Genomic DNA, 15,010 nt, shown 5'->3' on the forward strand with positions numbered 1-15,010 from the left:
ACACACACACACACACACACACACACACACACACACACACACACACACACACACACACACTCACTCTCTCTCTCTGTCTCTCTCTCTCTCACACACACACACACACACACACCAGTCCTTTTCTGTCGGTACTGAGAATTTAAACCCTCACCCAGGTTGCCAATGGCAGCCCCACTACAGTGTTTGTATGTTTGTATTATATTATTTATGCATTTATTTTTTACATAGCATAGGAGAAACACATAAGTAAACTGCATCAGTTTTTTTTTATCAGTTTTTTTTTAGATCAACACATTATATTTCAAACAGTACACACATCAATCACGATTAAAAATAAGATATCAGCAGCTTACCTTTCCCCAGGTGTTACACTTCGTGAAAGTGGTTGATCAGGGAAAGTGTTTCCTTCTGCGGTGTCGTCCTCCTCCCTTCTCTCGTCTGATGTACTGTCACTGATATTCCCCCAGCTCCTGTGAGAGAGATAATCTCTGGTTGTCACCGTCCCCTGTGTGTAGCTTGTGTCTTTGCCGTGTGTGAAGGTCTCCTCCGCTGAGATCTTCCCAGGTCTGTGTTCTTGACTTTCACTCTCCTGTGTTCTTGTGATGAATGTGTCTATATCGCTGCTGGTGTGATCCTCCCTCTCGGCGTGGTTGTTATCAGTGCTTGTTTGGTATTTGCACCTTGCCGTGTCCTCCAGTGTTGTTATCTCTCCGCTGGTCTGGTGCGGGGCCAAGGGGCGGGGCCTAATCTCCAGGTGACTGTGTGTTTCCATGCTTGAATCTGCAAGCGATAGCTTCGCCGGCTCAGAGAAGGGAGGGGCCGAAGTGCATTCCTCAGAGCCACATTCTTGATTGACTGGTAGGGCTGGTTTCAGTGGAGCGAGTCGATGAATCTGCTTCTTTGCTTGACCTGTCAGCACTTCAACTCCACATACTTCTGCTCCCATTGTTGCGGATGCTCCTCTTGTGCTTTGGACAGTTTGCAATTCCTCTCTCTGCTCTTCAACCTCATATTTTTCTAAAACCTTGTGAAGTAACATTTGCTCTTGTGTTAAAACATCCATGATTTGCTCTTCTTCAGCGTCCTTTTCTTGATTCAATGAAACATCATAAATATCCATTCGTTCCTCAACTTCTCGCCCGTATTTCTCCTTCACAAACATATGAAGGTCATTTCTAATGGCCATACTCTCTGCAGTGGTTACAATCTCAATTGGTTCAGGTTCTTGAACTGACGTAAAATGACATTTATAATGATAATCGGGATCTAGTCTACTTCCTTCCTCCACTTCTTGTCCATATTTGTTCTTCACGGACATCTGAAGGTCATTTCTAGTGGTTATACTCTCTGTTGTGGTTTCATCCTGGCTAATCAACTCAGAACTTTGAGTAGATGACTCTTGAACATCAACATCACAATCTTCACACGCTATCTGTTGTTTGTCTGTCTCTTCCTTTGGGGATTGAGTGCTGAACAGCTGGTATGAAACATCTAAGTGAGGGGGAGGATGAATTGTGATGGCAGGTATGAGTTCAGAGGTCAAAGTGCTGGAGACACCACTGTCTAGGAAATCTGAGGAAGTTTCTGACGAGTTGGATGATTTAGCTTTGTCACTCTCCTGACTTACATGGTCTTCTGCTGATGTTTCAGTCAGGGTTTCCACATCTGAATAAGACATATTGTTAGAGAGACCTTTCTGGGAATGGTGAGGGCTGATGGGGTCAGAGTGGCCTGAAAGGTCAAAGGTGACCTTTTTAGATGACTTAATGGTGGTGTATTCTCTCGAAGCAACTGGTAAAGCTATAGTTAACTCATCCTCTAAAAGGACAGGTTCAGCAGGCTTCTCTGAGTCAGTGGCAAATGTTGAGGAAGAATAATTATCGGTTTGATGAGATTCCATTGAAATGGTCTCACAATTAATTTCAGGGTGAGTTTCTTCCAGAAAACATGAATCAGAAGTGGAATGTATAGTGCTTGTGGGTGAGTTACTGTGAGTTACTGAGCTTAAATCACTTTCATAAACATCAGTACGAGAGAAAGATAAAATTGGCTTTATATCAGTTTCAGCATCCAAACTCTTCTCTGTAAATCTGGAGTCGGACACAGAGCTAGAGACAATCACGTCAGGAACGGATGAAACTGAAAAGGATTTGGTGCTATTAGCAGTGGCACTGAAGGGGTCAGTGTTGACTCTATCACTGTTGCTGGCAGACAGGTTTCGGTTATTTCGAGTGTTGATTTGAGAATCTTCTGCCTTAGGAGATGTAATGGAAGGTGGATGAGTGGAGGAATGTTCAAGGGTAAAGGCAGAATTTGAGTTTGAGTTGGAAGTCTGGGTCATGCTTTTGTTTGAGGGGATGGGGGATCTCTGGGGGATGGAAGAGATGAAACTTTGGGGGATGGAAGTGGTGTAATTTTCAGAAATGGAAGGGATGGAACTTTGGGGGATGGAAGTTGGGGAATTTTCAGAAATGGAAGGGATGGAACTTTGGGGGATGGAAGTGGGGGAACTCTCAGAAATGGAAAAGATGGAACTTTGGGGAATGGAAGTGGTGGAATTTTCAGAAATGGAAGGGATGGAACTTTGGGGGATGGAAGTGGGGGAATTTTCAGAAATGGAAGAGATGAAACTTTGGGGGATGGAAGTTGGGGAATTTTCAGAAATGGAAGAGATGGAACTTTGGGGGATGGAAGTGGGGGAACTCTCAGAAATGGAAAAGATGGAACTTTGGGGGATGGAAGTGGGGGAACTCTCAGAAATGGAAAAAATGGAATTTTGGGGGATGGAAGTGGTGGAATTTTCAGACATGGAAGAGATGGAACTTTGGGGGATGGAAGTGGGGGAACTCTCAGACATGGAAAAGATGGAGCTTTGGGGAATGGAAGTGGTGGGACTCTCAGAGCTGGAACTTTGGGGGATGGAAGTGGGGGAAGTCTCAGAAATGGAAAAGATGGAACTTTGGGGCATGGAAGTGGTGGAATTTTCAGAAATGGAAGGGATGGAACTTTGGAGGATGGAAGTGGGGGAACTCTCAGAAATGGAAAAGCTGGAACTTGGGGGAATGGAAGTGGTGGAATTTTCAGAAATGGAAGGGATGGAACTTTGGGGGATGGAAGTAGTGGGACTCTCAGAGATGGAACTTTGGGGGATGGAAGTGGGGGAACTCTCAGAAATGGAAAAGATGGAACTTGGGGGAATGGAAGTGGTGGAATTTTCAGAAATGGAAGGGATGGAACTTTGGGGGATGGAAGTAGTGGGACTCTCAGAGATGGAACTTAGGGGGATGGAAGTAGGGGAACTTTCAGAAGTGGAAAAGATGGAACTTTGGGGAATGGAAGTGGTGGGATGTTTAGAAATGGAAGGGATGGAACTTTGGGGAATGGAAGTGGTGGAATGTTCAGAAATGGAAGGGATGGAACTTTGGGGGATGGAAGTGGTGGAATTTTCAGAAATAGAAGAGATGGAACTTTGGGGGATGGAAGTGGGGGAACTCTCAGAAATGGAAAAGATGGAACTTTGGGTAATGGATGTGGTGGAATGTTCAGAAATGGAAGGGATGGAACTTTGGGGAATGGAAGTGGTGGGATGTTTAGAAATGGAAGGGATGGAACTTTGGGGAATGGAAGTGGTGGAATTTTCAGAAATAGAAGAGATGGAACTTTGGGGGATGGAAGTGGGGGAACTCTCAGAAATGGAAAAGATGGAACTTTGGGGGATGGAAGTGGTGGGACTCTCAGAGATGGAAAAGATGGAACTTTGGGGGATGGAAGTGGTGGAATGTTCAGAAATGGAAGGGATGGAACTTTGGGGGATGGAAGAGATGGAAATGGTGGGAATCTCAGAGATGGAAATTTGGGGAATGGAAGAAATAGAAGTGGTGGGACTCTCAGAGATGGAAATTTGGGGAATGGAAGAAATGGAAGTGGTGGGACTCTCAGAGATGGAAATTTGGGGAATGGAAGAAATGGAAGTGGTGGGAATCTCGGAGATGGAAGAGGTGGAACTCTGGTCGATGGAGGACATGTAGTTCTGGTGGACAGCATCAGTTGATTTTTTATTTCCCAGATATGAATCTTTTTGAGCAACATCTGTGGTGACGGTTTTGACCTCAACATCTGCTAAAATCCCTGATTTAGATACTTCAGAATCAGAGTCAGAGAACAGATGATCATTCGGGTTCAGATCTGTGCTTGAATTATGGACTGTGCGAGTGTCAGTATTCGCTGCAGTTTCCATGTTAGGAACAGGACTGATTGAGTCTGTGACGTCAGACCCAGTCTGTGAAGTGAAGGACAGCACAGATGTCGAGTACTGAGATGATCTATCTACAGCTTGGGTATCGGCGTAATCAGACGAGAAGTACTCTGGGACTGGGCTATCTGGGGGCGTCTGGTAAGCATCACTATCAGACAGTGAAGAGTCAATAAATGGTATTGATGTACTGCCCAAATCTGAAGGCAAATAACCTGCATCCTCCTCATTGGGCCGAGACATGTCACTCAAGACATCCTGGGTCTGGGATTGGTCAGAAGTAGAGGGTGGTTCTGCCATAGGCATCGCTGCCTCAAAACCAAGCTGGTTTGGTTCTACTTCTGCCTGGTTGTCATATTCTTCCTGTTCACTGATGTCATCTTTGACCCCTGTGATATCACTATTGCTTGAAAAACCTTGGGACAGATCTCTTTTCTTCTTCTTCTTCTTCCAGGACAGGGATACAGCAAAGCCCTTGGGTTTACGGAGGTCAGTCTCCGAGTAGCTGAGCGGCCCTTTCTAAAAATAATGAAAGGAAAAGATGGAATTGGAGATGAAGAAAGTAGGGAGGAGAAAGGGAGAATGCAAAACAGGAAAGAGAAAGAGGACAAAGATGAATAATCATGAAGAGTTATTTAAGTCAAGTCATGTCATATTTATTTCTATAGCACTTTATACAATATTGTTTCAAAGCAGCTTTACAGTGATAAACAGGAAAATAACGATTCAATGATGCAAAATGAATTCAATTCTGCTGTAAAGCAGCTCTAATAAGACAATAGTAAAGTCATTATTCACTATGGGATGATAATTAATTTACATAAAATGACATAAAATAAAATAATATTAATAATATCAAATAAGCATTCATATGCATTAGCACATTGTTGACATTTTTATTAATGCATCATAAATGTATAAATATTAGTGCTGTCAGTTAAAGGGATACTTCAGGATTTAGCATTAAGCTTTGTATTAGTAGAAAACCTGTAGTATTTTCGAATTACTCTGCTTTCCACCCTCATATCCCCCTGAGATGAGAGATTTATGTATTTTTTGTCTGGAAAAAATCCTCAGATGACGCAAAAATCGTCATTTTGCGTCATCGGAGGATTTTCTGGCCAGAGGCTAAAGACTACAGCCAGTAGATGGCGTTGTTCCGCATGTTTTCAGCCCGCCCATACAGGGTGGGATCTCACTCACAGAATTGTACACAGTGTCAGCCGTCTTTCTTTGGAAGCTAAGCTAGCAGGCTCTTGTTCTGTGGAGAAAGCTGAGTAGTAGGAGAAAGCTGAGTAAGTAGGGGTTACCATCCTCCTTTTCCCGGGCTTGTCCGGCCGTCGAGATCGTTCAAAATGTACGGGATTCAGCTTTTGCGTTCTGCGGTCGCCATTCATTGTTTACATGCACACCTTTTGTTTCAATCTAACTGAATTCATTCCGATTGGTGAATCTGAATGTAGTGTTTACATGAACGCTAAACAAGTGATCGGTTGATGTGCGTTTTACCATTGCTAAGAAAATTCCCGCTCCTCCGTGAGAGATGCGAGACCCGGCGCGTCTCAGTAATGATGCCACCGGCCTCGCGCCGTTCTCCCGCGGCCCTAGCCTCGTCCTGTTAGCCACAGTAAACATAATGAATGAATGGCGAATGTAGAACGCAAAAGCCGAATCCCGGACATTTTGGGCGATCTCTAAATCCCTGGCAAACTCATCACGTAGGCTAGCCTTGTTGTTTGTTTTCAACTGCGCTCCCTTACCGGTAGGCGTGGCCTCCTAAGGCAGCGAAGCAAGTGCATTCTGGGAGTTGTTGTCTTTCATCCACATAAGCCAAAAATACATTTTCTGGCTTTTCTCAGTCTAGAAAGCTCCAAATTAAAAAATTTCTTCACATTTCTTCTACTTAAATTACCTATTTTAAATACACATTCATCTTCCCAGAGGTGAAGTATCCCTTTAAATACTTTATTAACGGCATTAACGCAAACCCATTTTAACGGCGTAATTTTTTTTAAATCGCGAGATTAACGTTCTTTTTGGCCTAGCAAACTTTGTAGTTTTTTTCACATGCTGTTGCAACAACTAGTAAAGTTAGAAAAACTACAACACCACATTGGATCTAGCTAGACCGGACACAAAACAACAGGCACGCTGCACACACTTGTTTGAGCTTGCGAGCCGGCCAAAGAGTAGTAGGCTAAAGGGGGTCGCACACCGGACGAGAAGCACAGTGCCGCGTCTTTAAAATTCGAACACATTATTCTCTATGAGTGTACACACACCGGCGGTGCCATTCGGCGTCTGTCCGTGGCGCCCAGCTACGGCTCAGGACCTTGTTCAAAATCCTGCCGCGCCACAGAGCGCCATTTTCATAGTTTTACATTAAATTTACACTTATTTGTCTCAAATCGTTGTTAATGTATATACTGACTTCACCCTGTGCTGCAATATACATTTAGTTTTATATTCTTTTACAGAAATCAACTGCGTGGATGAAAACTGCTGATGTTATCAGATTTTCAGGAAATATTCTCAATTCATTCAGTTAACGGACGCTCTGAGGTATAGTGTTCAGACTGCAGACTTAGCAACGATTGTATTTAATTGTACAGTACAATCATAACATTGTACAGACATTATCTTAATTCCATGATGTCCTTAAACATAACAATATTGCTGGCCATAAACTGAGAAAGTGCGAGTCCGGTGTGCGATACCTCGAGTTGTCCTAGATGCGCCGCTGTGCTTCTCGTCCGGTGTGCGACCCCCTTAACGCTACGTTTTGAGTGGATGGCGAGCGCTAGACGCCGAAATGGATGCCAATAAGATTCTGAATGGAAAGTTTAGTTTTAAAAAGTTGCCAAATGGTTCCATTGACAAGACCAAAATGATGTGTGTGTTTTGTCATTGTGAACTGAGCTATCATCGCATCACTTGACGCGAATGCGAATTCTCTGATGCGATTATTTGCTTCGAGTGTGAATGTTAGTGTAAAATTGAACACTACAGTATATGCCAATGTTGTTTTCAATAAAAAAACATTTGCACAAAGCAAGCCGATCCACTTTTCCATGTTGATAAGAGCATTAAAATGAGAAAAAAAAAAGGGACAAAAAGAATTCAAGGGACATTTAGAATAGATAAAAATATGCGATTAATTGCGATTAACTGCGAGTTAACTATGACATTTATGCGATTAATCGCGATTAAATATTTTAATCGTTTGACAGCACTAATATATATATATATATATATATATATATATATACACTTTGTTTTACAGTGTCCTTGTTAAACTTGTTATGTTATAATTACTGTAGTAATAATAAGTAGAAATTATGCATAATTACAGCTTTGAATGCTTTACTAACCCTAAACCAAACCCCAATCCTAACTCCAACCCTATAGTAAGAACATGTAGTTAATTATTAAACAATACTTAAGTGCACAATTACACCGTAAAACGAACACCTTAAAATAAAGTGTAACCGAAACATGTCATGTGTCACAGTAGCCTGGCTGATTTGCATTTTCTTTAAGCATGAGAGGAATGAGACAATGGTTTATTGGGGAGGGTTTATAGGCCTTTTTTATTAAGAATAACTACTATCTTAGTTTTATGCCGATTGAATGCGATTCGACCACTTTCACCATCGACAACAAGAGCACACAACAAAACAGGAGAACAGTGAAAACTTGTTTTTTTAGCTTTTGTAACTTTTGTTGTAAAACATTTCAGTGTGAAATGAACCATAACTCAAACGTGAAATCCTATATGCATAAATTACATTTTTATAGAAATAGTAGCAAGCAAGATGAAGAGAAGAATATCAGATTAATCAAAGTAATAACCGACAGATATAATCACCCTGGCTCTGTTTAAATTCTGTTCTGCTGTCTGGAGGAAGATGATAAGTCTGTTGCTAAAGTGCATTCAGTGTTCATCTGATAACGTGTGTGTGTGTGTGTGTGTGTGTGTGTGTGTGTGTCAGGCGGGTGGAGGCCGCTGTAACTGCAACTGGTACAGTTGATCATCAGTCAACATCAACCTGTCATAAAACTCAACCAATCCACACTGATCACTGATACATGAAACACCCAACTCGGTATGTACTTTTAGTACTTCTCAGAAATATACTTAAAAGAACACTTAATTATACTTTACTTATACTGACAGAAAACTCTAATTATAATTGGCCTATACTGTACTCAGTCTTTTGATCCATTATAAGTATAATGAAGTATTCTAAGTATACTTGGCTTGTAGTTGTGATTGATTGAGTAGCCTATTAAATACTTTTTCCACATAGTTTTACATACTGCCTTATAAACTTACATATTTTGGAATTCAATACAATTGATTTGTTTGTAAATATTGATTTGTAAAGAAAACAGATATGTTTCTAACTCTGAGTATGTGAATATTCATGTAGTCTACTGCTAGTGTACATGGGAATTTACTTCAAATCAACTTAAAGTACAGTTAAAAGTATATTTCAAGTATAAAAATTAATACCTAAATAGAAACACAGCAGAATACTTAAAGTGCAGAAATAATATTCAATGTAAATAGTTAACTATACGTACGATGTTTAGTTAATTTGAAGAACACTTACTTGAAGTAACTAGTAGTTTACTGAGAGAATATTTCAAAGTGTACTTTCATAAATTTAAAAAATGTGCTACAAGTATTTAACTAGTATCAGTTTACCTATAAGTTCACTTGTAGTATAGTTGCAGTAAAAACAAAAAACGTAGTTGTAAACTAGTTGTGTACTCAAAGTTTACTACTGTTACACTTAAAGTATACTTTTATATGCTAAAAAAGTGGGCCAATTTAATATAAGTACTAATAAAAGTCATATGTTTGATTGAAATAACACACAAGTATACTACAAGTACACTGATATTAGTATACTTACTGCATAGAGTATAATTAAAAATATACTTGAACCTTACTTAAGTATCCTTAATAAACTTGAAGTATACTTGTTTATTGTAAGGGTCTGTCACATGACATGTATAGACAAGACGTAATTACAGGAACAGCCACTGAAATCATCCATGAAGCACATCTGTCAGCATTTATTAATAATTTTTAACCTGCTGGAATTACACTAACGAGTTTTCAACATCGCTAATGAATGCTATCCGCTTTTGTATTGAAGAGTTATAAATGCTTATCTGTGTCATAAATAATGACATAAATCAAAAGGCACTGTGTGAAACACCAAGAAGAAGTTAATGACATTATGTTTATGGTGATTCGACTCTAAAAGCCACTTAAAGGAGAATTCCTTCAGAGTGAACAGGAGTGAATCTGACTGCAGTAGATGTGAAAGAAATGGATAAAAATGATGTTATTTAAGCCAGCGCTCATACCTGTTAATTAGGTTTAGTTACCTATGATCACGCGTGTGAACTCGGCAATCGACTACTTTGGACTTCAACCGAAAACAGGATGTAAAATACAGGTATTTGCGCTGGTTTAAATAACATCATTTTTATCCATATCTTTCACATCTACTGCAGTCAGATTCACTCCTGTTCACTCTGAAGGAATCACTCACATGGCTGGGCACTTGTAATGACACATCAAGGATGTTAAGAGGCTAAAAGCAGGTTTAAATATTGCCCCATTGAAGTCAACAGGGTGCATATTTTAAAAAGAGGATAACACGGTGTAGGCAACACCGATTTGTGTCGTTGTACTCTGTACTGACAGCACTCCAAATTTACAAAAAAATGAGCTCAATGTTAAAATTGACCGGAGTTCTCCTTTAAAGCTTTCCAGAACATCTGAACAGAAGAAACCTCAAGGGTATTTTCTCACATAAACTCGACTAAGAATAAACTTCTGAAGAACTGTGGAGAGATCAACCTGTCAGCAGTGATTCTTTCAGCCGCACACACACACACACACACACACACACACACACAGACGCACACACACACGCACACACGCACACACACACACACACACACACACACGCTCTCTCTCACACACACACACACACACACACACGCACACACGCACACACGCACACACGCACACACGCACACACACACACACACACACACACACACACACACACACACGCCACCTGCTGACCAAAAGGAGTTATAAAATCAGATCTTGAGCTCAACAATAATCAAAACTCTCACTGCTCAGTGTTTCTGTCTTGCTTTTCATTACAAATATCTAAACATTCTTAAATCAAGATTCATTTACTGGAGAAGCAAAATGACTGAAGATATTAAGATATTAAAAATCATGCAAATGAAGTGAGTTTGTGTTTAAAACAAGAACAAATATCTGTCAGTGGAGTAAAATAAACTTGATTCAATGGGAAAACAAGATGATTTTTCTGACTCCACTGACACATATTTGTTCTTGTTTTAAGCACAAAATAAAAAAAATGTAAAACAAATTTATGATTTTTAATATCTTAATATTTTTAATCATTTTGCTTCTCAAGTAAATGTATCTTGATTTAAATTTTTTTTTAGATATTTGCTAGACATATGCTGGGAAACAAACTTTTCTTTGTAATTTTTGGCAGTGTAACTAAACCAATAATAAGCAAATAATGGTTGTATTATATTAAGAATGATTAAAGAACATGTGAAAATGTTTAGGAGTGCACTAGCTCATATATGGATAACAGAAGGAGCCAGAAGCACGAACGGCTGAAATAACTCACGCGTGTCCTTCAGGTCTGAGCGCGTCTGTCATGAGAGAAAGGCATTCTGGGCCGCTGAACATCATCATCATCATCTCTAAATAACCGTGTGTTTGTTTATCCATTCATTCATTTATTTAGAATGTAATATATGGATGTAAATATATGAGAAGGGCCGTGACAATTAACAGTTGTGAAACAAGTACATTTACACCTGGAGTCAATGTGTGATATTGATGTATGCTCAACCACTATTCATATTCTGACTAATCAATCAAATATCATATGCATATAAATTTTTTTTTTTATTGAATTCTATTCACTTTTCTGTGCAAAACATTTTTCTACAAACCACCAGGACTCAGTTTGATCATAAATGGAGTTGGTGTAGTGAACACATTCACCAGCAGGGGGTGATGGAGGCACACTAACCAGCTCAACTAGACCGACTCATTTATCAATACGTCTTGCATCATATACTGCTAATATCTGCTTATTTTTTGCATTACTTACACATATGCTGACACATAAACGTTTGCACATTAACTCTAAAAACAACAGATAAATGTTTACTGTAATTTTGTCATAGGTGTAGCGGTGTTATTTTAGTTTTATTAATATTTTGATTTAGCTGGTATTTATTATGTTTATTTTAGTTGAATTTTTAGTCATTTTGTTGTGTGCTTTTGTCATTTCATTAGTTTTTTATTTTAAATATTGCTATGTAGGTTTAATATCATTTTATTTCAGTTTTATTTATTTCCAGTTAATAATTTTAGTGCCTCAAATTGAACTTATTTCAGTTTATTGCCATGACAACATTTCTAATTTTCGTTTAAATTAAGTTATTTTTTTAGTAATATCTACATTTTATTTGATTTCATCTTTATTAAAATTAACAGAAATATTTATTTAAACATTTAGTTTAAGTTTTTTCCAACTAATATTTATATTTTAATTGATTTCTACTAACAGAAGCGTTTTAACACAGTTTTAGTTAAGGTCAATAATCCTGTCATGCACATGTTGGTTTAGCGCCAGCTCGAGCTCTGACCTTTGACCTGAGGACCGAGCCGAACAGAGACGTCTTGCGTTTACTCGATTCTTCGCCATCCTGACTTTTCCCGTCTCCGGCTCCCGACGTTCCAGATGTTCCCGACTCAGTTCTGTGGAAGACGACATTCAGTTAGAGATCCAGAGATTGAGAATTCGGTTTAAAGTTCAGATAAAAGCAAAAGAGCAAACAAAAAGGCGTCCTGAAGTTTACAGTGTTCATAACCGTCGGCTAAAACGACAGGAATGTGTTACAGTAAATGATCTATGGAAATAAAATGTGTAAACAGGTTACTCGTATTCTTTAGAGCAGAAACCTGCTGCATACTTTCAGAGAACAAGACGTGAACACACACTAATGGCTCATCTAATTTAAATGACTTCAGTAAAGTGCTTCTGATTCACCTTAATGAACACAGAACACAATGGACTAATTGTGTGGCATTACATATGCAGGGATGCAATTCATAACTCATAATAGCTCTCATTTAAACTGGAAATATTAGTTTGGAACAAATGCATATAAAAACCCCGGTCATGAAGGAAGCAATCACATTTTTAGAAAGTGAATCATGTAGTTGTCATGCACAAAAAACTTATTTCAAACAAAGAGCAGCTGCAACTTGAGGAACGTGAACGACTGGTGAATTATCCTTCGAGTTATGTGAAAGAATACGTCAAAAGAAGTCGTGCAGACAGTCGAGAGTTAATTTAATTTGCAAGCATGAACATGCAGTGATGATCCAGGAGCTTCAGAAGCGAGAGAAAGTGAGTCTGAGGCCTAAAGATCGCACAGACTTTTAATAAATATCATCATGCTTCACATTCCAAACCCACCCTGAAAACCCCCGGGCACACGACGCTGAAAACATCCGAGTATGATCACTGAGGTCTAAACTCAACCTGAGTGTAATCACAGAGGTCTAAACTCAGCCTGAGTGTAATCACTGAGGTCTAAACTCAACCTGAGTGTAATCACTGAGGTCTAAACCCAGCCTGAGTGTAATCACTGAGGTCTAAACCCAACCTGAGTGTAATCACTGAGGTCTAAACCCAACCTGAGTGTAATCACTGAGGTCTAAACTCAACCTGAGTGTAATCACTGAGGTCTAAACTCAACCTGAGTGTAATCCCTGAGGTCTAAACTCAACCTGAGTGTAATCCCTGAGGTCTAAACCCAACCTGAGTGTAATCCCTGAGGTCTAAACCCAACCTGAGTGTAATCACTGAGGTCTAAACCCAACCTGAGTGTAATCACTGAGGTCTAAACCCAACCTGAGTGTAATCACTGAGGTCTAAACCCAACCTGAGTGTAATCACTGAGGTCTAAACCCAACCTGAGTGTAATCACTGAGGTCTAAACCCAACCTGAGTGTAATCACTGAGGTCTAAACCCAACCTGAGTGTGATCACTGAGGTCTAAACCCAACCTGAGTGTAATCCCTGAGGTCTAAACCCAACCTGAGTGTAATCACTGAGGTCTAAACCCAACCTGAGTGTAATCACTGAGGTCTAAACTCAGCCTGAGTGTAATCCCTGAGGTCTAAACTCAACCTGAGTGTAATCCCTGAGGTCTAAACTCAACCTGAGTGTAATCCCTGAGGTCTAAACTCAACCTGAGTGTAATCACAGAGGTCTAAACTCAGCCTGAGTGTAATCACTGAGGTCTAAACTCAACCTGAGTGTAATCCCTGAGGTCTAAACTCAACCTGAGTGTAATCCCTGAGGTCTAAACTCAACCTGAGTGTAATCCCTGAGGTCTAAACTCAACCTGAGTGTAATCCCTGAGGTCTAAACTCAACCTGAGTGTAATCACTGAGGTCTAAACTCAGCCTGAGTGTAATCACTGAGGTCTAAACCCAACCTGAGTGTGATCACTGAGGTCTAAACTCAACCTGAGTGTGATCACTGAGGTCTAAACTCAACCTGAGTGTAATCACTGAGGTCTAAACTCAACCTGAGTGTAATCACTGAGGTCTAAACTCAACCTGAGTGTAATCACTGAGGTCTAAACTCAGCCTGAGTGTAATCACTGAGGTCTAAACTCAGCCTGAGTGTAATCACTGAGGTCTAAACCCAACCTGAGTGTAATCACTGAGGTCTAAACCCAACCTGAGTGTAATCACTGAGGTCTAAACTCAACCTGAGTGTAATCCCTGAGGTCTAAACTCAACCTGAGTGTAATCCCTGAGGTCTAAACTCAACCTGAGTGTAATCACTGAGGTCTAAACTCAGCCTGAGTGTAATCACTGAGGTCTAAACCCAACCTGAGTGTAATCCCTGAGGTCTAAACTCAACCTGAGTGTAATCCTTGAGGTCTAAACTCAACCTGAGTGTAATCACTGAGGTCTAAACTCAGCCAGAGTGTAATCACTGAGGTCTAAACCCAACCTGAGTGTAATCCTTGAGGTCTAAACTCAACCTGAGTGTAATCCTTGAGGTCTAAACTCAACCTGAGTGTAATCCTTGAGGTCTAAACTCAACCTGAGTGTAATCCTTGAGGTCTAAACTCAGCCAGAGTGTAATCCTTGAGGTCTAAACTCAGCCTGAGTGTAATCCCTGAGGTCTAAACTCAACCTGAGTGTAATCCTTGAGGTCTAAACTCAACCTGAGTGTAATCCTTGAGGTCTAAACTCAACCTGAGTGTAATCCCTGAGGTCTAAACTCAACCTGAGTGTAATCCTTGAGGTCTAAACTCAACCTGAGTGTAATCCTTGAGGTCTAAACTCAACCTGAGTGTAATCACTGAGGTCTAAACTCAACCTGAGTGTAATCACTGAGGTCTAAACTCAGCCAGAGTGTAATCACTGAGGTCTAAACCCAACCTGAGTGTAATCCTTGAGGTCTAAACTCAACCTGAGTGTAATCACTGAGGTCTAAACTCAGCCTGAGTGTAATCCCTGAGGTCTAAACTCAACCTGAGTGTAATCCCTGAGGTCTAAACTCAACCTGAGTATAGAATCTGTTGAACCTGGATAGAGTTTCTGAAGGCCTGACAGCGTCAGGTGAAAGCCAGCGGAGA

General features: G+C 40.1%; 1 protein-coding gene across 1 annotated transcript in view; it reads right to left on the bottom strand.

Annotated features, from left to right (window-relative positions):
* Nucleotides 1–15,010, bottom strand: part of crybg2 (crystallin beta-gamma domain containing 2) — a 61,868-nt gene that overhangs the window by 39,036 nt on the left and 7,822 nt on the right. The window contains exons 2-3 of the mRNA XM_079878858.1: nucleotides 11,990–12,101; nucleotides 354–4,771 (exon numbers count right to left, since the gene is read on the bottom strand). Coding sequence (XP_079734984.1) covers nucleotides 354–4,771; nucleotides 11,990–12,101 — 4,530 coding nt within the window. The remainder of the gene's footprint in view (nucleotides 1–353; nucleotides 4,772–11,989; nucleotides 12,102–15,010) is intronic.

This window comes from Squalius cephalus (assembly GCF_949319135.1).
Source record: "Squalius cephalus genome assembly, chromosome: 8".
In the NCBI taxonomy this organism is placed as follows: Eukaryota; Metazoa; Chordata; class Actinopteri; order Cypriniformes; family Leuciscidae; genus Squalius; species Squalius cephalus.